We start from the raw sequence: 23,215 nt of genomic DNA, 5'->3' as shown, positions 1-23,215 counted from the left end.
GGCTGAATTGAGGTCTGTGTCTGCTCCTAATAGCCTTTATTTCTACTTTCTTTTTCTCACCGAAATATAGAAACTTACTGGAGACTCACACTGCTTGTGTTTATCCAACATCCAGCACTGTGGTGCTTTTCTGGTTGCTGACATCAGAAAGCACAGTTGTAGCACAAAGAATAAAAAATAAGTACAAAAACCCCAGGCCAGCAGAGCTCAGCCTTTGCAGCCACACCAGGCTGGCTGACACAGACTTCACCAAGCTGATTCTGATATGTCTGCAATACAAGCCACTGCTTATTTTAATGTCCCAGCTGTAATGTAATCTAAATATTTAAAACAACCCTTTTTTTTTTTTTTTCTGCTGGAACCTGAGCCCTGCTCTGCTCTGAGGGTGGAGTGTGTTACATTTATTAAAAGCTAAAGCTATGAAAACACGCTCGAGGGATCCATCAGGTTTGGTTTGCTTCCTGTGGCTGCTGATGTGCAGTGGGACAAGTTAGAAAAACAAGTTTACTACTGTTCATTTAATGAGCACCTCCTCATGAGAGTGGATTCAGGGTTGTGTTTTCTTTTTATTGGCTTTTTTTTTTTCTTTCCCAGTGCTCAGGTAGATTTGTTTGGGTTTAAGAATCCCCACACAGCTCCTGGAAACATTAAGGATTTAAATTCAGCAATTTATCTATAGGCTGGCTGTATCTCTAATTAAAATTTTCCTGTGAAGGAGGTTGAATTAAGTGGGATTTGTTTAATAATAATTTTTGGAGGGATTATCACCAGCCCAGCCTGCCATGGGAGAGTGAGCGGGGAAGCAGGAGGAGATCCAGATGCACCAGCAGATCCACAGGCAGAGAGCTTTGAAAGCCACCCTAAATAGCTACAGAACAGATGAAAATGTTGAATTAAGGAGTTAATTTACATGCAGTAATAAAGCCTGTGCAGATTTCCATGGTGTAGCTGAGATTAGTGGCAGCAGCCTCCCTTCACTTGGGTCCTGCTTACCTCTGAGCACGAGGCTATTTTCAGAAATAGCCTGTTCATGCATTTTAGATCCCATTTAAATGCAGCCTGGGAGGTGCTGCCGTGGCTTTGTGCAACCTGGCCACTTATCACTCTGATCAGGACTTCCAGGGCATTTATTTCAGCTGTTGTGCCCCAGTGTCAGGTGGTGGTTGGGAAACACAGACAGTGATTTTTCTGTGAGTGGCATCACTTACGGGATGCTCACTGTTCCTCTGGTCTTTATCTCCTTCAGGAGTCGTGACATGGTTCAGTTTGGATGTTTTGATAATTTAAGTTACCTCTTTTCTCTCTTTTCCCCACAGCGAGGTTCCTGTATGCTTGGCTGAAATGCTGTGCTTGATATGATCAACAGCAGATTTTCCTGCCTTAATCTCTATGTGAAATTCCGTGATTTCCTTAAATTCTGGCTAATTCCCACTCTCCTTTCTGTGTTCCTGTCATGCTTTCCTTCCAAAGATCATTGAAATCCAGTATTTTACAGTCAGGAAACCCTGCTCCCTCTCCTTAGCAGGTGCGTGCCTCACTCCTGTGCCTCACCCTATGGGAGGGGAAATTAATAGAATCAGCTGATTGTTCCAATTAATGGTGCTGACTCAAAACACATGTACACATGTGTTATGTAACATATATAAAACACTCTTTACAGGTGTATTATTGCAGTTTATTCTGATGTTTGTGCTGAGATTTCTGGGTTACATTTGGAAAAAAATGAAGGGAGAGGAAGTAAAGGGCCAAGTATTAAACTTTATTGAGTAAGGGCAGTATGTAGGAGAGTTTAATTCCTGTTTTGCCTGTGGGAAGAGGAGGATGGTTTGGCATTTCTGGGTGACTTAACCACCTATTTTGGGAGTCCTGGAGGTAAAATCAGCCTTTGTCCAGCCAGAGGGGAGTGAGTGAGTGAGTTTGGATGGTCTCTGTTATTTTGACACCTGGGGCGAGCAAAGCAGTGCTGAGCACTCCTGAAAACCCAAAAACACCTGGAGAAGGAGGCTCAGAACAGCAGCAGTGCCCTGAGACACTTAATTTATCCTTTTTTCCTTGAAATCCAGCTTTGCTCTTGTGCCCACAGGATTTTGTTGTCTCAGGATTGTTTGGGGTAGTCTGACTGAATAAAGGACATCAGGTGAATGACCTTTCTGAATGGACACAGATTAATATTAATTTATCCTACACTTACTTTTTAAAAAACCCTGCTTATGGTTACTCTCCATTTGCCCCTTTGTTTGCATTCCTTTGCATGAGGATTAATTAATTAATTATTTCCCCCTAGTTTACCAAAAATCTTCTGCGTTGTATTGAACAGAAATTTCTCATGCAGTTTAATTCCTTAATATCCAGGATTGCATCTGGTCCCTGGCTGTGTTATTTATAAAAAAACCAGGTGCCTCATCTTTTGCTGAATGTCTGTTTTATGTGCTCTAATTGTGCTATTATGTGGTGATAATTAAGAGTCCTGCAAGGGCTGTGTGTGTGAGCTGCAAATGAATCCTTTCTGCTCATCTTGAGTAATGTCAGAGCATACTGGCCTTCAGCAGGCAGCATTTTGAAACCCTTCTTTAAAAAAAAAAGAAGTGAAGTCTTTAAAAAAAAGTAAATTCATTTTAAGTGCAGCTATTTGTTAAGGATTTGGCAAAATACACAACCCCCAGTTCCAAAGAATTGTTTGCAGACAAGATGCACTGAAAAGTTCAGCTGGGAAGATGAAAATGGGGAATTAAACATTCCCGACCTCCTATCAGTTTTTGCTGTTTGTTTAATCTGTGCTTGCTTTTGTTCACTTGGTTGGGGTGCTGGAGCTGGGCAGATGATTAAACTCATCTGTTTTTCTTGCCTCAGCAATTGTTTTTTCATCGTCATTTAGGGTAGGTCTGACTGTAATTCCAATGCAGTTAGAGGAAAACCACTCCTGAAAATCTCATCATTCGTGTTCACAAAAGCAGTTTTGCCTCTCCAAGAGTTCAAATTGTTTTGGTTTTTTTTCCTTATTTTTCTCCTGTTCAAGGATTTATCAGTGGATAATGTTGCTTTCAAATTGCTCTGCATTGTTACTTTAACTCACAAATCTGCTATTGCAGCTGGAAACCTAATTTGAATTAAATCAAAATGTCTGTGTGAGAGGATGTTGCTGACAGGGAAATACATGAAAATTGTAATTACATGTTCCAATGCCATGACACAGATTTACCCAAGGTTAGTTTGGAACACGCTGACACATCCTACATGTACAAACTGTATTAGATGTAGTCCCTCAATAGCCATTTAAAGTATTTTGGAAGATATTTTTCTCCTCATGATTTTAATCAGCCTAAAAATCAGTGTTTTAAGGCAAATTCATAGAGGCATTCTCAAGGAAGCAGCATCTGTTGACAGTAACATCTCATTTTTATTTCCCCCTCTGAGTTCATGGCAGCTCCCACTGTTTCCTGACCCTTTTTTGCTTTGAGAGTACACAAAACCAAAAATTCCTGTCCTTACACACCCTCCCAAAATTGGCAGGGAGATGAGCCTCTGCTGGAGGAAAAAATGAAGAGGTCACGCCTGTCCAAAAAACCTGCAGACCTCAGAGCTGCATCCACCCAGCTCCTGAGAAGATCCTTTTAGAAACTGATTTTTTTGTGGGTTTTCCTAAACCTGAAAATGACCTTAACTTGAAAGGCACCCCTTGGACTGCAACCCAGCTGTTTGGGGCTGGCCAGCTGTTGTTTCTAGCAGAAATACAGGGGTTTTTGAAAGTGCACAAGCCATTTTTTAGTTGTTCCGACAGGGGGGAAAAAGGGATATTCATAACCATTTTTATTTCTGGAGGATGTTTTGGTCTGATTGCTTTGTCTTCTCCATGTGTGAGAACTTGATGTAGTGAAAATAAACCCCCATTTTTGCTGAAAAATAGAGAATTTCCAGCCTTTCACCTTCCAAGGTGCTTTGTCATCTTGGGGTGCTCTTTCCAGGGTATCCAGTACTTCAGCAATCTGCTCATTTTGCTGCTGCTGCTTCATCTGGTGGTTGTCTTTTCGCAATAACGGAAATATTTGTGTGTTTTGGAGCCAGATGATCCCAGTGTGGGATGGGAGCAGGGGCTCCTCCTAAAGCCCCACTGCTGTGCTGTCCAAGCAGTTTGTGGAGAGCACATGGAAATTGGTGACACACAGAGCTTTTAAACCCTAATTTGATTAATTTAATCAAATTCTTGAATGTTTATTATTTATCCTAAATCTCAGAAGCAAATCCATCCAAATACTTAATCCTGTGCTTACACAGGTGTTCATTTCTTGCTCATAGTTCCCAAAGGGCCTGATTCAAACTCTTCAGTAATTAATAGTTAATTCCAATGATCCTGACCAATGTATTTCCAGATTTTGTAGGATACCAGCAATCCCTTTGGTGGGGAAGACAGTTGGAGATGCCCCAAGCACTAAGACCCCAGAACTGAGGTATAAATGTGTGTAACATAGAAATTACACCAGATTTGGAGGCTTTTTGCACTAAGAAGATGCTTGGGGAGAGGGAGTGGAATGTGGAGAATTTCTGTGTTTAAGGGAAGGGTGGTTGGATCTCCTTTTAGCCTTCAGCTCTTCCAGCACCAACAGAAAAGATTTCCATCTCCATCATATTTATGCATGGAAAGCTTTGATATCCAAGCTCTGCTTTTTCCCATCTTTTCACTCCTTGATTTTAGCAAAAGAAAATTTGGGTTGCCCTGCCACTGGAATGCCATTAAGTAATTAGTTAAGCACCAACTGTGGTTTAATGAGTGTGTGGAGGTGAATTTTGCTGGTTTGGGGTCCCAGTTCTCAGAGGAGGCTGCTGGAGGCTCCTCCTGCAATTCCTGCAGCAGAGTTTAATCAGTTCAGACAGGCTGCTGAGCAAATACAGAGGAATTCTCAGGGCTTGGGCAAGGAACGACCTAAATAGTTGCCCTGTGATTCTGCTGTGGCTCATTTCCATGTGAAATCTAATTAACTGAGGGAATAACCATCATTTTTTTGGTTATTTCAATGGCCTTGGTAAGATAAAGTATGAAAACCGTGTGGGATGATATTCGAAATATCTCTGTTTTTGGATGGAGTGTCCTGTAAGGGCTCTTTAGCAATTTGGGAGGAGCAGGCCTAAAAAGACCCTCCAGATTTTAATTTCTTAATATATTTTAAATATATAAATATTGCCTGTGGATTTTTGAGTTGTGAGGTGTGGAAACATTTGGCAAATCCTTTGTAGGTGTGCAAATAGTGTTTGTTAACACCTGTCTTACTGTGGGAACTGGGACAAGAGCTTGTGTTTTCACAACTCTCTGCTGTTCACATCGAGAATTCGTCACACAAAGTTGGAGAGGAACAGATAGATTGGAAAATTATCTCAAAATAAGAGGGTTTTTTTAGTTATATCTCTTTTGAAACCAGCAATATTGAAATGACTTCTCTCTGCTTTCCCTCTGGAATGTGAAGAAGGACTCTGTGGGCTGAGGCAATAGTTTGGGATTTGAGGTCTGGCTTCAATTTTCCCTCTTCCAGTTACTCTGGATTTGATCTTGAGTAAGTGATTTAATCCCTGAGATTACAACCAGTTAAATTTGTGATTATCCTAATTCACGTCCAGGAGTTGTGCCCTTGGAGGAGGCTGTGAACATGTTAAAATTAAATATCTGCTGCCATTGCTTTTTGCCAGAAATTCTCTTTACTGATCAACTTCATGATCTACTTCTACCCATTTTCCATTGATTTTACTATTGTGGTTGAATGTTTAAATAAAATAATTTGCCAACACAGAAAGAACTAGTAAAAAAAGGTGTGTTTGCAAGACTTCTTGGGGCTGTTTTTTTTGTAAAATATGTTTCTTTCCAGTTGTCATTTATGGCCTGTTTTAGTTACAGGCCCAAATTTAAAAAGGGTGCAGTAAATGGAATGAAACTAAAGTAAATGGAATAAAACTAAAATAAATGGAATAAAATTAGTTGAAGCCAGAGCCTTGCCTGGTACAGAGATCAGGAGGGAGAATGGACAAAATACGAATAAAAATATGACAGAAGAATATGCAAAGAAGTGCCTGACCTAAGCACAGCAAGTAATGGCAGGGTAGGAGTGGTGCAGAAAACATGAATATTTAGGAATCTCTGGCTCAGCCGTGCTGTTTGTAAGCAGAGGTGCTGCTTGAATGCTGAATTCCAGGGAGAGGTTGGATTTCTGATGTCCTGGGCAAACATGTGGGATTCTTAGTCACTGCAGAGTTGAGCAAGCAGACACGCTCGACGAGTTCCTGATTTCAGTGTATGCAAAAACCCTCCCTGGCTCCAGTGGCTCTGGCAGCTAATCCTGGAAGGGTACAGGATGTGCCTTCCCAGGGCTGGGAGGGTTGGGAGGAAAGGGAAACTCAGCCCTGGCCCTGCCACCTGAGCAGCTGGAGCCTTGGGAAGAGCTTTTTGGTGATTGATGGTTTCGCAATGGCTCAGGTGTGTCCCGAGTGAAGGGGAATTGTAATTTCTCGAGTCAAGTTTTCACTGCAGACTGAATTGATGTGTTGCTCTCGGTGCTGTTTGAGGTCTCTGGCTGGTAAAAATCACCTGGAGGGAATGTGGAAGTGCTGTGCTATCAGGTGGATGCATCTGAAGTGGAGCAATCAAATAGTTAATATTAAAAACTCTGCCTTTCTGCCTTTCAAATTGTCACAGCAGGGGTTGCATTTCATGGTTGACATTAGCCAGGCTGTTCCAGCTCCTGCTTCTTTCACATCCTGCTTTTCATCCCTCCTCCCTCCTTAACGTTTTTTAATGCATCTCATATTCAGTGTAGCTAATAAGCAAATTTGTCATCTGCTTATTTTTGTCTTTGCTCACACTCCCCCCAGCCCTCCCTAGTGTTCAGCCCAAATTACCAGTAAGCCAGTGAATTGCAGATAATGCTCCTGTGAATTATCCTTTGCTGCAGGGCAGCTCTGCAGTCCCTGTGCCAAGCTGACTTCACTTGTGTGACTAACACCAGGCAGTGCGAGGAAAGAACTGGGAATTTGGGATGTTAGATGGCTGAGACTGAGGTTTTAGGAGGCATCTCCTTGACAGGGAATTTTGTGGGGACATCTGTGGCCTGCTGCTCATGGCACTTGCTCTTCACACTGGTAAAAAAAAGGTCAGAAATGAATGCAGCAGGTTTACTCATGGTTTGCTCGGTGGAGGTGGGTGTCATGTTTTGTAAGCTCCTGGTAAGAAAACACTCCTTACTCTGGAGAATTCCCATTGCAGCAAAGTAAAAAGAAAGCAACAAAAAGACAGAAAAAATTGGAGGAGTTTGGGGTTTTTTTGCTGAATGAGAGGATGATGGAACAGCAAATAATGGGCTTAAAAGTAAAACTAGCTGAAAAGAAAGAGATTTGATCCCCACCTCTGCACATTTGGTCTGCACACATCTTTCCGTACTTGGAATAAAAGTGAAAGTACTGGAAAATGAGTGAGTAGAAGCTAAAAATCACTTTTTGTGCCCATGGCCTGGGATCTGCTGGATACAAGAACAAATTCATGACATCATGATTTCGCCAAGCCTGGCAAACTGACTAAAGGTTGCTTCCAGTGATTGCTCCTGGATGGAATTGGTTTTGACAACCTTGAGTCTATCACTGTCATTCCAATAAAATGTGTTGCTTCAAATTAAGCAAAAATGAGCCTTTTTTATCGTCCTAGAAACTCTTGGGTCTTATTGTTCCCTTCTCCCTTTGTCCCCAGGGCTTCTTGCCGTGGTGGTTTGTCCCTGGCTCCCAAACTGAGGAGAAGCTTTAGGAGATGTCAGTTAAGAACTGGGGCACTGTGAACTCTCTGAGCAGCCTGAAGATCATCATTAGAGCTCTCTGGGTTTTGATTTCTTTGCAGTAATGTCATCCAAATCAGGAAATGGATTCAGAACTGTGCACAAGTGGGATATCCTTGTCAACTTCCATGACTTTGGGGACCCAGTAAGGTTAAGTGATGGTGGAACAGCACTAAATGGTATCAACTCCTGGAAAACCTGGCTCTTGAAAACTGCATTTGCTTAAAAATTCATTTAAAGTAGTCCTAGAATTACCTTGACTTTTCCTGGCAGATTTCTCACATTGACATGTTCCTGTTTTTTAAGATATTTTCATTTTATGTGCAGCAGCCAGGTAAAATAAATAAAACCAATAGAGATGTGCACATCTGTCAGCTCATGGAGTCCTTAGGCATCCTTTTCTCTAAGGATAGCAGATATAGAAATTTAAATGCAAAACAAAATGCTCTTGAAAATATATTATTCCTCTCAAAATGTGGTTTACTCTCCTGAGTGTTCAGCTGTAAGTGCAGATGTCAGCTTGCAGAAGGTGTTCTGTGAGGCAGGATACAAAACTTGAACTTTTATTAAACCTGAGCTTTCTTAGGGCCAGATTTCCTTTGGAAAACAGGGGCTTGGGACATGCTCAGGAGGTGATACCTGCATTAGAAAATTCAGAGATACTGAAGTTGTCCTAAAGTCTTCAAGATCCTGTGAGGGACAGAGCTGCTTAGTTTGTATTTGTGATTTCCCCACCAGACCAACATTTTAAAGGGATTTTTGATGGCTTATTGGATGCTGGCTTTAACCAGCGAGACCTTTGCCTGAGGATGAGGCACTCAGGATGTCTTTGGGCTAATTTAAACAACTGTTCTGTGTTTAATTCCCATCCCCACCACCCCCCTGCCCTCCTTCTCATCCCTGCTGTCTCCTTTTAATAGCTTCTGTTTCTCTTTTTAGGCTCCAGGGATCAGTAATTAAGAAATCAGCCCCTGGTTGGTTGGGTAACCACTGGGAAGTGCTGCTGCTAAAGCTGCTGGTCTTGCCCAGCCTCTGACAGAAAATGAGTAAAGACAGGAACACAGCTGTAATAAAGAACAGGCAGATTACAAACCCACTGGGATTGGGTCTCTCTTTATCTGGCTGTGCCAAGGAGCAGGATAAATGTCTCAATGAACTCGGAATTAGGGAGTGACAAAGTGGAGTTTCACTCTTGAGAGGTGCTATTGGTATCCTGCAAAAAGTAGGATTTAGGAAGCTGTGGAGGATTAAGGGCTGGATTGGCTGAGTTGGAGCTGTTCAGATGCTCTGCACTGTGTTTGGAAGAAAAAGCAGCAAGAAAATCAAACTTTAGGGTTTAGCTGGTCCAGTGTTAGCTCGGCTTGAGTCAGTTCAGAGTCTGGCCTGTGAAAAACTGCTCTGACTCCTGAAAAACTGCTCTGAGTCTGAGCTGTAGATTTTGGGATTTTGGTGGTTGTCAGCACAATGAGTTTGGGATCTTCTCATTAGTTTGAACTTCATGTGGCAAATGGCTTTTGCTTCTCTAATAGGCTTTGTGAGGAATGTTTTGCAGCCCTGCTGTGTGTCCCAGGCTGAGTAGGACACAGAAATACGCACAGAAATCTGGCCTGAGACACAGAAATGCAGCCTGTTCCACAGAAATCCAGCCTGGTATTGCAACTCTAACAACTCCAGTAATAGGAAAAACTTAAAATTTCTTCCCAGTTTCAAGCTCAGTCTTCTCGGGGTGAATGTGTTCATTAAAAGTAATAAATGGGCCCCTTGTTTCCCCACTTTCTTCCACATTAATACACTTGAAAATTAAGGCCAAAGTGCTGTTGGATTCTGTATTTAAAGCTACAAATAGTATGTTTACAAAAATTTATGAGAGCATGTAGTGGCATGAGGGAATGGCTTCAGAGTGACTGAGGGGAGGCTTAGATGGGGTATGGGGAAGGAGTTCTTCCCTGTGATGATGGGGAGGCCCTGGAATGGATTTCCCAGGGAAGCTGTGGCTGCCCCATCCCTGGAAGTGTCCAAGGCCAGCTTGGAGCACCCTGGGACAGTGGGAGGTGTCCCTGCCCTTGGCAAGGAACTGGATGAGTTTTCAAGTCCCTTCCAACCCAAATTCTTCTGGGATTCCATGAAATACTCATTTAGAAGTCAAATGCAGTTGGGCTGGTGCAGGTTTGGAAAGAAAGGTTTGCATTTTGCTCTCTCTTTGCATATGGAAAAGGTTCAGTTCTCTCCCTGTGATGCACAAAATCCCAGCCCCTTTTATCTGAGCTGTTTCTCTCAGGTTGCTGAAACTACTTTGAAAGAGTGGGAGGTGGGGAACCAAACAGGCAGAGCTGGCCAGGGGAAGATTTCCATGGGGCCCCTCCCAGAACAAGCTCCCTGTGTGTTTTTCCAGCTCCTGGATAATGGTTCCATGAGGAATATTTGGAGGAGCACCATTTCTTGGTGCATTTGTGGCAGTTCTTGCTCCCTGTCTTAGCTGAATGATTCAGGGTTTTAGACCTATATAATTTTTATTTCCCTTAAATGGGTGACTTTAAGAGCTGTTGGCAAATGTATCTTGTTGGATGAGGAACAAGGAGTTGGTGATCTGATGGAAAAGCTTGTGATCCACCTGGAATACAGCATTCCTGTGTCCTGCTGGATCTTGTAAGGATGCTCTGAACAAGAATAGCTTGGACAAATTCTAAAGAACTCAAAGATCTGTGTCAGGTACTCAAGTGAGTCCCTGAGCACTGCAGTTTTCTTCTTGTTCATAGCTCTTCAGGGGCACAATAGTACATGAAATAACATCTCTGTCTTTCCCTTACCAGTTCTACACTGAAGGGGCCACTCCTGAAATGAGGGAGGGAGGTTGGCTTGTCCATGTTTAGATGGACACTATAATCCATCAGCCCATGCAATCTGTGCTATAACTGCTGTTTTTCTTAGTGAAATAATAGATAATGTGTGAAAATGTGTTGTAGTATAGCTTGGAATAGCAAATCCATGCCTCACCATGAATGTGGGGCTGGGGGATTGCATTTATTGCCAAGGACTTGTTTCACTTCTCTGCTGGAAAACCATTCCCATGGTGAAAACACAGATTTTTCACTGTGTGGTGAAAACCTTTCAAGAGTGACCACAATCCCATAGGGACAGGCATCCAAAGACTCCCTGTTCCTTAATTTATATCTGATTTGGGATTTTGTGACAAGCTGGGAATCTCTCTTTTAATGCCTAAACAAACTTGTAGGTCCAGCTATACTTTGAAGTGTGGGTGGAATTTATTACCTGGTCTGAAGGCAAGAGGTCTGAACCCAGTTTTTCATCCTGTGAGGAGTCTGTCCTGCAGTGTTGCTGTTCCGGGGAATGTTGAAGGGGCTCTGTGGTCTTCCTTGTGGAAGACCAAACTTCCAAGGGGCAGACACCACAACCTTATCTCGTGGTCTGCATTCCAGAGGGCTTTGTCCCCAAGGACTCCCCAGGCCATGTGTGGAACAGCTGGAACATGAAATGGGTTCCTGTTCTGCCCCTCCTTGGGCTGCCTTTGAGCCTCGCTGGAAATTCTGGGGATTCTGGGATGCACTTCCTAAACTTGTACAAAGAACTAGCCAGGGAAAGGGAAGGCTTCCGGTGGCTCCCCACAAAATAAAGACTCTTTTAGGGTGTTCTGTGTAATTCTGGGTGTGCTTGGAAGGTCCTGGAGGTATTTGACTCCACCTTTGTGCCCGTGTTTTATCCAGGGCTGGAGGCAGCAGGAGCTGTCCCATCCCCTGCACCACACACCCGGCTTGTCATGGGCTTCTGGAAGGACCAAAGGCCCTCTTAAACTAAACTAAGTAATTCTCACCACATCAGTGACCAGAATGATGCCATTTAATGAAAATATGTCTAGACAAATAACCTAGGGGGGAGAGATATTATCTGTAAGAACTGTTGGAGGTTTCTGAATAGGGACCATACTAAATAAATTTATCAACAGTTTCTTTTCTCCCAAGTATCTGGAGCACTGGTGGATAATGTGGTTATTCCTGGTGTAGCTGGGCTGGCTTTCCTCTCTTTGTTAGCAGTTACTTCACCTGGCTGTAAATAATATTCCTGTGAGGTATTGATTAACACTTGTGGCTGTTTTTTGACCCAGCTTTATTATTGTAATGAGGTGCTTTCAAGAGAGCACAAAAGGAGCGTTTGACAGAGGAATAAGAACCGATTTTTATCTTGCCCAGGTGTGTTTAACATTTCTTGGTTTGTGTTGTTTGGCACTGAATTTGTCGTGGCTGTGTGACACTTTTATTAAAAAGGAATTGAACTGTTGGAATGAGAGGTCTGGGGTTGCTGCCAGGCCCAGTGGTAGAAATAAACTCACTTTTAGCTGATTGGAAAAAATACTCAATTTTCTGAGGCTGAACTTGCTTTCCTTGTGAGGGCTGAGAGTCATTCTGACCAAAAAAGTGACAAGCAAGGACATGTTTTTAAGGCAGCTCATTCTCCTTCTGCTGGCCCCCAGTGAGTGATTTTCACCTCTCCAGAAAGGTGCTTCATTCCATACTGGGAGCAGTGAGTTGATGGAATATGTGATATTCCACGTAGCCCTTTGACTCATCCCTGGAGTTTATTGCTCTGGAGCTGATTCCTGAAGGACAGCTCCAGCCAGAGTCATCATTTGTAGTTTGACATTTCACCTTTCCCTCACTATTTTCCAGGAAAATCTTTTCTCCTCCTTCCTTTTCCATCAGCAGGATGAGCACCTGTCTCCTCTACATGGCTGGTGCTGAAGATGGACATTAAATTTTTGCAAAATTAATACAAACACTCATTTTCTGAAATAAAGTCCTGGCTGTTTCTGAGGGCTTTTTGTTACCCCAGGCATCAATATTCAGAGAGTATGTTTTTAGATGAAAACATAGTTATTTAAAAAATAAAACCTAGTTGGGTTTAGCACCCTGAAACGTTTGGATATTGAGCAGATGAATTCCAGGCTCAGGCTGAGGTATCCACACTCCCTTCTTGCTGGGGGTCCCAGAGTAGTGGGTGCGTGTTGGTGAATTAAAGTTAGCCCTTGGTATCTTGGGAATTATGGAGCTCTTAGTGCTTCCCAAATAAGTTCAAAAGGACTGGAAGCACAGCTAAAAGGGTATCCTATTAATGTCTTTGCTGAGGGAGGCTCTGCTGTTAAAATCCGAGCTCCCTTGCACAGAAATAGAAATTTTATTGGGAATATTTGGCAGGTGGAATGGCCAACACACTCTGAAGTTGTGCAGCATCTCCTGCTGGGTATCCATGGGTCTGGAAGATGCTGATGAGCAGCTAAAAGCATCCTGAACTTTGCCTTTCAATTCCCAGCTCCCAAACAGGCTCGGGGAAGTGCCCTTGGATGGTTTTTTGGAGCCCTGAGCACCTCAAGGAGCAGCTCTGACTGCGAGGTCAAGACCTGCAGAGCCTTGGATTCCCACCCTGCTGCATCCCTGCCCGGGCTCGGTGGGAATGACATCCCTGAGTGCTATTCTGAGTGTCCTGCCCTGGAGTTTGGAAGATAATTGCACCCTGGGGAAAGGCAAATCCCAGCCAGCTGCTTGAAACGGGCATTCCACAAGCAGCTCGCTGCTTTTGCAGTGTTTTTCCCTAAGCTGTTTTCAAGAACTGCTTAATTTTATGGGGACCTGTTAATATTTATTGTTTTGTAACTCAGGCATTGGAAATCTGGGTTCAGGTTTGGATTGTGTTGACCTGTCCCTTTGTACTGGGACTTCCTTGCTTTTCTGGCAGATATGTGTCTGTCCCTTGGGACAGCTGCAAGAATAGATTCATTAACACCTGTGAGATTGAAATATAGGCACATAAATAATTTATTAAATAATACAGGGAACAGAGGAAAGAAGGGAACTAATAGAAAAGACAGGAGACTGTCAGTGTGGCTAAAATGCTTGGTTTGTTTTGCCCAGTTCTGTTCCAAACCCTTTCTGAGGGAGTAGATGGAATTGAGGAAAAGAAATTTAAAATCTTAGGCCTCTAAAAATCAACCATTTCCTTGGCTTCTCTGTGCACATAATTAAGAGTAATGTTTTTTCTGGGTTAGCTGGGCATGGAGTGGGAAATAACACCATGCACAGTTGTGTCTAGCAGTGCTACAATCAAACCAGACTCATTTCTGTAGATCTCAATTTAAATGCCACAAATGCCTGTATTTTAGTGAGATTTTCACACCTTGAGCACAGCAAAGCTATTGAAATATTGTTCATTAAGGAGCACGGAAGCAAATCATATTCCCTGCGTGCCACTGCTCTTGGGCAGTCAGTCATAAATATTTTAAAATACTTAATTGGAAGCCATTCCTGGCAGATGCTGCAAAGTGCAGCATATTTGGAGCCCCTTTGGAGGGAATGGGGCAGAATTTCTGGCTTGGGGCTGAGCTGCCCTGGACTGAAATGGAAGGATGAGGCAGAGCTGGGCTGGCAGCCCAAGCACCAGTTGGTTCAAAACACGTGGAACCTTTTGGAACGAGTCCCTGTGGCAGTGCTGCACTTGCTGAGGGCTGACAGGGCCTTGCAGAGTGCTTGGAGTATGATGCAGAGGGCAAAAAGGGATTGCTGCACATCAAAATTCCCCTTTCAGAGTCGCACAAGGAATCTCTGCTTCCCTCCCTCCCTCCCTCCCTCCCATGCTCCCATCGTTCTTTTTGGATTCATGTTCTCAAGCAGAATTCCTGGCTTCCCTAACCAAGTTAGGAGGCTTTCTGCTGCTCCAAATGTCTGTCTTAAGCATTCCAAGGAACTTTCAAGCACGGAGGTTCTGTAGTTTTCTTGCAGTGTGACGTGCCAGCTGACCTCCTCGAGGTCATACAGTGCTGTGGTGCCAGAGCAGAGCCCAAACAAATTGAGTTGTCCTCGAGTCCCAACTCACTGCCATAAAAAGGGAAGTTTTGTGTTTGAAATCAGAGCAGATTTGGGCTGATTATCTCTTAGGGAACACAATAATTCTTGCATCACTCGTATGCTTAAGCTTAGGGCAGTATCTGGTGCAGAACCAAAGTGCCAAAACCTCTCCAGCATCCTGCAGTTCTCCTGAAAGATGATAAATTATCCCTGGCATGACAAACTGCTGGATATGCCTGCAGGAATAAAGGTGGAGTGGAAAAAACAGGGAAGAGGCAGTCCTGTGGGCACAAGTGTTTAGTGTGGTGCTGAAGATCAGATGTGGCAGAGGATAACTGGGGTATAAATACATGAATGTGTTAACTCTTAATTGCAGGCAGAATCACTGAGAGTGCGGGTTTAGATTTTTTAAAGGGTTAAGAATAACATGAGACAGAGCAGCAGCTGTTACATCAATGAAGAAAAAGTGGGTTTTGATGTGTTTGTCACCTGTGTGGGAAGAGGTGACTTCCCCGGCACCGCACGCAGCTTCTTGCTACAATTTCTATAGAAACGGTAAGAAGGAGCTTGTTTGCATTGAAGCTGCATATCTTTGTTTGAAGAGTGTTTTGAAGAGGGTTTTGTCCCACAGTTGTGTCACTTACACATATCTGGGTGTGTCATTTCTGTCGTAATTGTGGGCGGCGTGTTCATACTCATTTTTGACAGGTTTGTGTGGGAGCTGGCACATGACGGGGCCTGTATGGAAAGGCAAAGCATTGGCAGTGTTGTTTAGGAATAACAACCTAAAAAAAAGGAGAATGCTGGTTCTGTTGTGGCTCTGGGGGGTTTTGAGGAGTCATTGGCATGAGCCTGGGGAAGGAAGAGAGGGAATGATGCCACACAATTCCTGCCTGCCGGCTCTGCGGGGTGCAGACGAGATCTGAGGCTTTCCTGCAGATCCTGCACTGCATCCTGGTGTTTCTCTGCTCATCAAAGGGATTTCTCTCCTCCCCTCTTTCTTATTTCCAGAAAAAACCATGATAGCCCAGTGTTTATCCCTGTAAATTCAGCGTGTGGCTTTCTTTTCATTCCTTTCCCTGCATTGGGATGGGGGCTAAAGGCTCTCTGTGCTCTGGCCTCAGCTGTAAAAATCCTGAAGTTTGAATTCTTCATTAAAGATTCACACTGAAGCATTAATCACCTTCAGCCAGACTATTTTTAGAGCTGCAGCCTTCGATGCCAGTTGAGTAATTGCAATTATGATTACTTATGGTTTTGCTAATTGAAACAGCTTTTTGGAAAACTGCTGCTTCATAAAGAAGAATCAAATTGTCCAAAGAGGTTGTGGAATATCCAGCCTTGGAGATGCTCAAAACTTGACTGGACATGACCCTGAGCAACCTAAACCCTCTGTGAAGGTTGGACTAGATGACTTCTGGATTTATCTTCCAACCAGCCTGATCCTATGAATGAAAACTAAAATCTGAATAATCACCTTTGAGGTGACAGGAATAAACAAAAGATACATTTAGCACAAAGAGTTAATTCCTTTGGCTTCTCTCTAAGGATCTGTAAGTAAGTTCATAATGATTGAAGCTTCTCTCCCCTTTTCCCATCAGTAAAGGACAATTAAGAGAAGACTTGATTATGATCCCAGTGATAAGGTGGGATTAATCTGGTGCTAAAGGACGTTGAGATGCTCTGTTTGTGTCGTGGTACACATTAACCTGGAATAAATCTGTCTCGACCCTGCATTTCCCATGTCTGTGGTGTTGGAGGGAAAGGAGATTTTCCTTGTTAACTTCATTTTTCTGAGTGGAATGAAAAATCACCCAGCTAATTGTGGGGAATGCAGTCTCTCCCCGGCACCCATGATGCAATCAGAATGCAACACTATCAAACCCAGTCTTTAATAGCCAATTATCTCAATGCTTATGAATCAGAGCCATGAGAGGTTTGTGGGGTTCACCTGGAAGCAGGTATATCCCAGTTCATGTGGAATCAGTGGATATTCTGAGGCAGCTTTGCAGGGGGATGAGAGGGAGGCTAAGCCTCAACAATCCTTGGTTTTCTGGCTAAAATCCTCTCTGGAAGAAAACAAAAAGTCAGGATGCTGGGAGGGAAACCTGTCCCAGAAACAGGTGAGGTGTGAGGGTGAGCAGCACTGGGTTTGGGAAAGGCACAAACACCTATTTGTGCAGAGCAGCTTGGTAGGAAAGCCAGAGGATCCAGACACAATTCCAGGAAGCCAGAGGAAGGAGGGGCTGCTACCAGCAGTGATTGTTTCATTTAGTAATTAGTGCTTAAATCTCCTCTAAGTCAAATAAAGCAGAGGATGTGAGCTTGTGGAGCTGTTCCCTCCTCCCCTTCCCCACACTTCCTCACCCTTTTTTGCACTCATAGATGTGGAGGGGATAATGGGGGCTTTGCTGATGGGGTAGAGCAGGTGTTTGGGGGTAAAGAGTGGGGTGTTTTTCATGATCTGGCTCTGATGGGACCTTGCCTGAGCTGCTCCCTGTGTTCTTTTACCTTCCTTCCACCTGGTAGATACATTTGAAGGATGAATTAAAGGATGTTTTGTGCATGGAGACTTTTCTGGAATGCAGGGAAGAGGGAGTCTGCGAATATGGAAGAAAAATCTCTATAAATTGTTGGTGTGCTGGCAGAGCATGCTCTCCCTTTCCAAGGGGAAAATGTGTGGAGGTGGGACCCAGGCAGGCAGACCTGCTGTGACCTGGAAGTGTCAGCTTTGTTCACTGAGTGGTGCCTTTGTGGCCAGGTGTTTGTTTGCTCTCTTCTCCCTGACCCTCAGTTCAATGGGAGGTTGTGTGTGCTGGAACAGGGGCTCTGTGCCTTCCAACCTGACACAGGCACAGGGCTGCCAAGAGGCAGGATGTGACCTGGGGAATAAATATCCCCTTTTCTGAAAGAGGATAAACATCCCCTTTTCTGTGTCTTGCTGTCAGATGGTCTTTGGTGTTATTCTCAAGCAGGGAGTCCATTAACAATCAGCAGTTTGAGAGCTCTGGTGATTTATCTCCACAGTGGACCACATCCAGTGCCAATATTCTTCACCTCAGGAAAGAGGTCTCTGGGAGAAATCACCTTTTTTTCCTTGCCATGCTGGTTTGGGTTGTGAACTTAGGTCTCCACCCTGATCTCCAGCTGCTGTGTATTAATTCCAAATATTCCATGTGTTCCCAAAGCAGGCAGCAGCGCTTGCCTGTCCTGCCCTCCCTTCCAAATCCGTGCAAACAGCATCTCCTTGATGGCAAAGTTGGCCTCAGACTGAAGAAAACGGCTGCAACCACTCCTATCCCTCCTTTTTGCCTTCTCCATTGCTTCTCCTTGCCGGGGATTGAAAGGAGCCGCCTCTTTACTACAAATAATGATTTGTAAAACAGCGATATTTGCAATGAGTGGCTGCTGCTGTCTTTGATGTTCTTGGCACTGCTGATTGCTACCCAAAGCAAGCTGGGAATTACAGTCTGTCATTCTCTTGCCTCATAGCTCAGGGCTATATTTAGTAGATCAAGTTGCAACAGATCTGGAAGTTGTTCCCTTCAGCTGCAGCAAAGGCTGGAGCTGGGATGGGGCGCCTGGGTTTGTCCTGGTGAGTCCAGGGAGCTCCTTCTCCATCGCAAGGGCGGCTGAACCAGTCAGTGCAGAACTGCAGGAGCTCCTCAGTGCTCTACGTGTCAGGTTCAGGCAGTCCCCCAAGCCTTTCCTCTGCACAGAACCTCCCATTCAGGGCAGGTTTTAATGCCCGATTTTTGCCCGAGTTGTAAAGCTCGGTGCAGAAATTCTGCACGTGGTTTTTGCTCAGCGCAGAAATTCTCGCCTGGGATTTCTGGGATGTCCTAAGTGTTATTTCCTGAAGATCCTGCCCTTTCAAATGTACAGATAAAATTATTGCAGCATCTTTCTCTGCTGATCCAGCAGCTGGAGCTCTGCTGAGTGAGTGTTCCCTGCAGGACTCCGTGGAACACCAAAGATAATGCCTGGATTCCAGTCTGTCCATTGGGGCTGGAGATCCAGGAGAGTGTTGAAATCCTGGGTTTGCAGCTCCAGAATTACAGGTCTGAGAGCTTCACTGAATTGTCAAAGGTTTTTAAAACCCTGAGTATCTGCTTTCAGTGGAGTTGGCTCGTAATTGTCTCCTTGGAGTCTGAGGATAAATGACTAAAACCAATAATGGAATCATATGATCTGATTCCTGCTGCCAAAAGATGAAGGGAGGACAGATGTTTTAGGAATTAAGTGAATATTTTACAATGTTTTTCTTTCCAATAATAGCAAAAAAGGGTGAAGATTGCCTAATATTGCCCTGCCAGCCATTAACAATGCAAATAAGTGTGGAGGGAAAAAAAAAAGGGTGCTCATTCCTTAAAATACGTGGGAATGCAGGCATTAGTGGGGGAGTTATTTATTTGTAATTTTTCAAAAGAAACTGTCCATTTGCTCTCTTCTCTCTTCTTTCTTCTCTCTTCTCCCTCCTAACCAGTCCCCCCTCAACATGACACTGCTTTGTGCCCAGTGAGTTGCTTCGTGGTTATTGTGGTTTTTCTTCACACAGCAACAAGACAAAAACATAAATAAAGGAGACTGTGCCTGTGGATCCACACATTTGATGGAGTTTGACTTGAGATTGTCAAAAACAAATTTATCCCTGTTCTGCAGTGTAGGAATTTGAGGCCAGAAGTCTGTTTCTGCTACAAATCTGTGATCCCTGACACAGAGACTGCACAGCACAGGGGGGGGATTTTAGTTCCCATGAGACCTTTAAAGGCTCTGGGGAGACTCCAAAATGGGGAAATGCTTGAAATTACTTCTGTGCCTCCCAGTTTGGGTTGGTTGTCTGGAAAGTTGCTGTTCTACCCTTTGTTTTGATTGGTTTCCTCTATTCTCACAGTCGTACATTCTTTAAACACAGAACACCTGCTGATACAAACATTTTAATGAAAAAATTATATTTCCCCTGGACAATTTGAGAAAACCACTGTCCCTTCTGATGTGATGTGATTTCAAACTCCTGATTTTCTTCCCGTTGTTGTGTTTCTTTGTTTTCCAGGGTGGTAAAGGAGGAGATCTCAGATGACAATGCAAAGCTCCCTTGCTTCAATGGAAGAGTGGTGTCCTGGGTATGTTGGATTTTGTGTGTGTAAATCTGTGTTGTTTGATACTGGATCCTGATTTTTAGAAGTATCTTGAATCTCAAATTGCATTAAAACAAAGGTATAAATTTTAATTATAACAATCCTGTTCTTAAGTAATACATTTTAAAAATCAAAGGGACGTCCACAATGTGTGCAGAGCTGAAAAGGTGGTTTTAACGTGAAAACAGCTTTAGTACTGTCACTAAAGAGCCAAAACAACTTATTCAAAAACAGCTAAATGTGATCTTCTGGTGGATTTTGGTGATGGTATTTAAATTTCATTGTATTGGTATTGTGGTAATGCCTGGAAGGTTTAAATGAGGTTTAAATCTCGGGGGCTAAGCATTGTGTATGCATTCAGTAAAAAGACATGAAAATTTATAGCTTTGGAAAAATAAATTTAATACAAAAATAAAGGAATTTGGGCTGTAATTGGTTCAGTTATAGAGGGAGTCAGTGATCCAGATGTGACTGTGCTGCTCTGCACATCCCATCTCCCTCAGTCTTGTCTGGGTTTAATGTGCTAATTTCTCCAATATGCCAGGATTTGTTTGTCACCTCACTGGACTAATTAATTACCAGCTCCTAATTACTCCCATTTATTGGGCAGTGTGTGCTGAGCTGAGGCTGAGCTGGTGCTGGCACACTTCTCCTTCTTCAGCCTCGTTCTCTTAGTGGAGATGCAGTAAAAGTCTCCTGCTGCCGAGTTCTGTGTGAAATACAGGAATTCCCACCTTCAGATGATGTTTGGGGCACAGATAAACACATGGATGGATTTGGTGTGTCATGCACACATTTCTCTGCCTGGGGACTGGAGGTTTGTGCCTGTCAAGGGTGATGGAAGTGGTTGAGCACCTTTGGGCAGAGAAGAGAGCAGTGGTATTTCAGATTTTAACACCAAAGCAGCTTTTGAGGCATAGTCTGTGATTTCAATATCCACTTTCAAGCTGAGCTTACAATCTTGGGAACACAGCAGAGAACAAGAATGGTGTTTTCCAAAATCTCAAGTTTGTCTTGAGTATAAAATGTATTTTTGTGAAGAGCTTGGCTTCAACAAATGGTGCCAAGTGGGCTTGCAAACACGGTGAGTGCCATGGGGGTGAGAGCTGTGCTGAACAGAGACTTGGAGCAGCTTTTCAGCATGGAATAAATGTTTGGATCCATGTTTGGATCCTGCTTTTGCTGGGATGCAGGTACACAAGGAAGCAGTAGTAAAGTAGGTTTATAGGAGTTTTTTCCAACTGCCCAGTTGGAACAACTGGGGCTACTTGGAGTTCTCAGGTGGAGTGAGCAGCTTTGTCTCTATCTCTTTCTCCAGTCCCGTGCTGATTTTAGGAGTTGAAGATCTTTGCTCACATTTTTTACAACTTCAAATATTTTAACTATTTTATCCCTTAAAATATTTTAGTAACCCAGACATTGAAGTTCTACAGGACAAGGACATTTGCTACCTGCTGGGGAGCTTGAAGTTTCTCAGCCTGGCTTCTTGTAGACAGGATTACATCAAAATGACATAAAAAAATCAAATACCAGATTGATTGCATGCTGTTTCCTGCATGTGTGCACTCTAGTGTTGTGTAAAGAAAAGTGCAACGTGTGTCTTTTCAACCTCACTTTGACTGGGAGATGGTTCTTAAGCAACGATTCCTCGTGGATCATCAGGCACAGCCCCTGCTGGGCTCTGAGCAGCTGGAAATGCTGCTCTGTGAGGGCTGGGGCTGGCAGGTGAACTGAGCTCAGCTGGATCACACAATATGAGCAACTTCTTCCTGCTCTATTGATTGCTTTTAATTTTAGGGCACTCAGGCTCTGGCAGCTGTGTAGTCCCAACAGGTTTTTAGTGTTAGGCAAGCAAAACACCTGGCTTTGTAAAGCTGAGCTTAAGCTCAGTCCTCCCACACACCCAAATGTGTATTAAGCACTTACTAGGTTTTGTATTAAATTGAGGCCTTAAAAATTGGGATGTGTAGTCTGTACTCTGCAAAGTTAGCTGTTTGTTCCTGGGAACTGTGTTCAGAAGGAAAAGCTGCTTTTTCCCTTCTTTTTAGGACCTCCATACCTGTTTTTTTACCTTTGTGCTCCAACCTTTTGCCTCAGTAGCAGTAGCTGACTAATAACCAACGTGACTTCCAGAGCTTTTTCAAGAATTTAGCCATGCACTTCCACTCAGCAGGCACCCAAATGCCTTGGTTTGGGAATGGAGGAGTGTTTCAAAGCAGAGTTATTTCGATTTAAAGCTGCTGTTCTGATCTAATTCTGATCTAAAGCTGAGCAGTGCTCCGGGAAAGGAATGAGCACCACTTGCCTCCAGGAAAAAGGGAAGATTCCCTGGATGAGTAAATCGGTTGTCAAAGGAATAAAACCATTGGCTTTAGGGAATCAAACTGATGTTTGAACAAACAAATAAACAGAGAAGTGTTTGAGAGCTGAGGGTCCATCTGGAGCCAGCACAAAGTCCTTTCTTAATGAGGTTGTGTCCATTCTTGTGTGGGAACTGGAGGTGGGATGGGGATAACTCCTCCAGGAGGAACATCCATCCTGATGGCCCCTGCTGTGGGATCAGCCCCTGGATGCTCTGAGGGATTTGGCTGAAGGGCTCAGTGCTGCTGAATTTGCTGCTCTCAGGATGCCCCTGAGCTCTGGATGGTGGTGGTGCTGTTTTTGCCTTCAATCCAAGGATTACTGGGGGGCCGGAGCGTGGGGCTCTGGCAGGGTGGGAATGGATGGGACAAAAAGGGATTTCATGTGTGATTAACAAGCGGAAGAGAGCGTCCCAAAAGCTGCAGATAAAATAGGGGAGAAAATGGAGGTGGGATTTGTGCTGCCATGGCCTGAGAGCAGCATCTGGTTTAGCAGCAGAGGGGTGGGAATTGATGGCAGCTCCTGTCAGGAGAGCAAATTCATCCTGAGAAGCCCTTTCCTCCTCAGTGTGCAACACCTGCCCTGGTTGTTCCTCAGTGTCATCCCCTCCCTGTTTCTGCCCCTTTCTCCCATGCTGCTGAGCTGGTAAATATTAATTAAATATTCAATTCATTCAATATCCAGGTTGTCCTCTGCATCCCTGACCTGGGTCTCTTCTTCCCAGTGCATGTAGGAGGATGGGGCTGTTTGTTTTTATCTGTGTGGTCCAGTTAAATTTATCTTTTACTTTGAGAATTCAGTGTATTGATGATTTATTCTGACTTCCAGACACCATTCAGGCTCTTCTGTGCAGCAAAATATGGCTCAAGTTGTTCCAGCAAGGTGTTCTTGGAGTTTAAGGAAAAATCCACCCCCACTATTCCACATGAATAAGGATGTGGATTATTTCATTCCCCTTTACATCCCAATTCCTCAATCTCTTCCTTCTTCCTTCTCCCAACCAACTCCCAAAGGGCATTTTTATCTCATGTTAAGAGCTGAATTCTTTGCCAGCTCCTTAAAT

The 23,215-nt window shown here is 43.7% G+C and overlaps 1 protein-coding gene across 3 annotated transcripts in view; it reads left to right on the top strand.

Moving 5' to 3' along the window:
• DVL1 (dishevelled segment polarity protein 1) overlaps window positions 1–23,215 on the top strand; it is a 71,336-nt gene that overhangs the window by 7,554 nt on the left and 40,567 nt on the right. For all 3 annotated transcript variants that reach the window (XM_032131737.1, XM_032131738.1, XM_032131739.1), the window contains exon 2: window positions 19,707–19,776. In XM_032131737.1, coding sequence (XP_031987628.1) covers window positions 19,707–19,776 — 70 coding nt within the window. The remainder of the gene's footprint in view (window positions 1–19,706; window positions 19,777–23,215) is intronic.

Source organism: Corvus moneduloides, chromosome 22, assembly GCF_009650955.1.
Source record: "Corvus moneduloides isolate bCorMon1 chromosome 22, bCorMon1.pri, whole genome shotgun sequence".
Classification (NCBI taxonomy): Eukaryota; Metazoa; Chordata; class Aves; order Passeriformes; family Corvidae; genus Corvus; species Corvus moneduloides.
The sequence above is the reverse complement of the archived record's forward strand: the minus strand, read 5'-3'. Positions and strand labels throughout refer to the sequence as shown.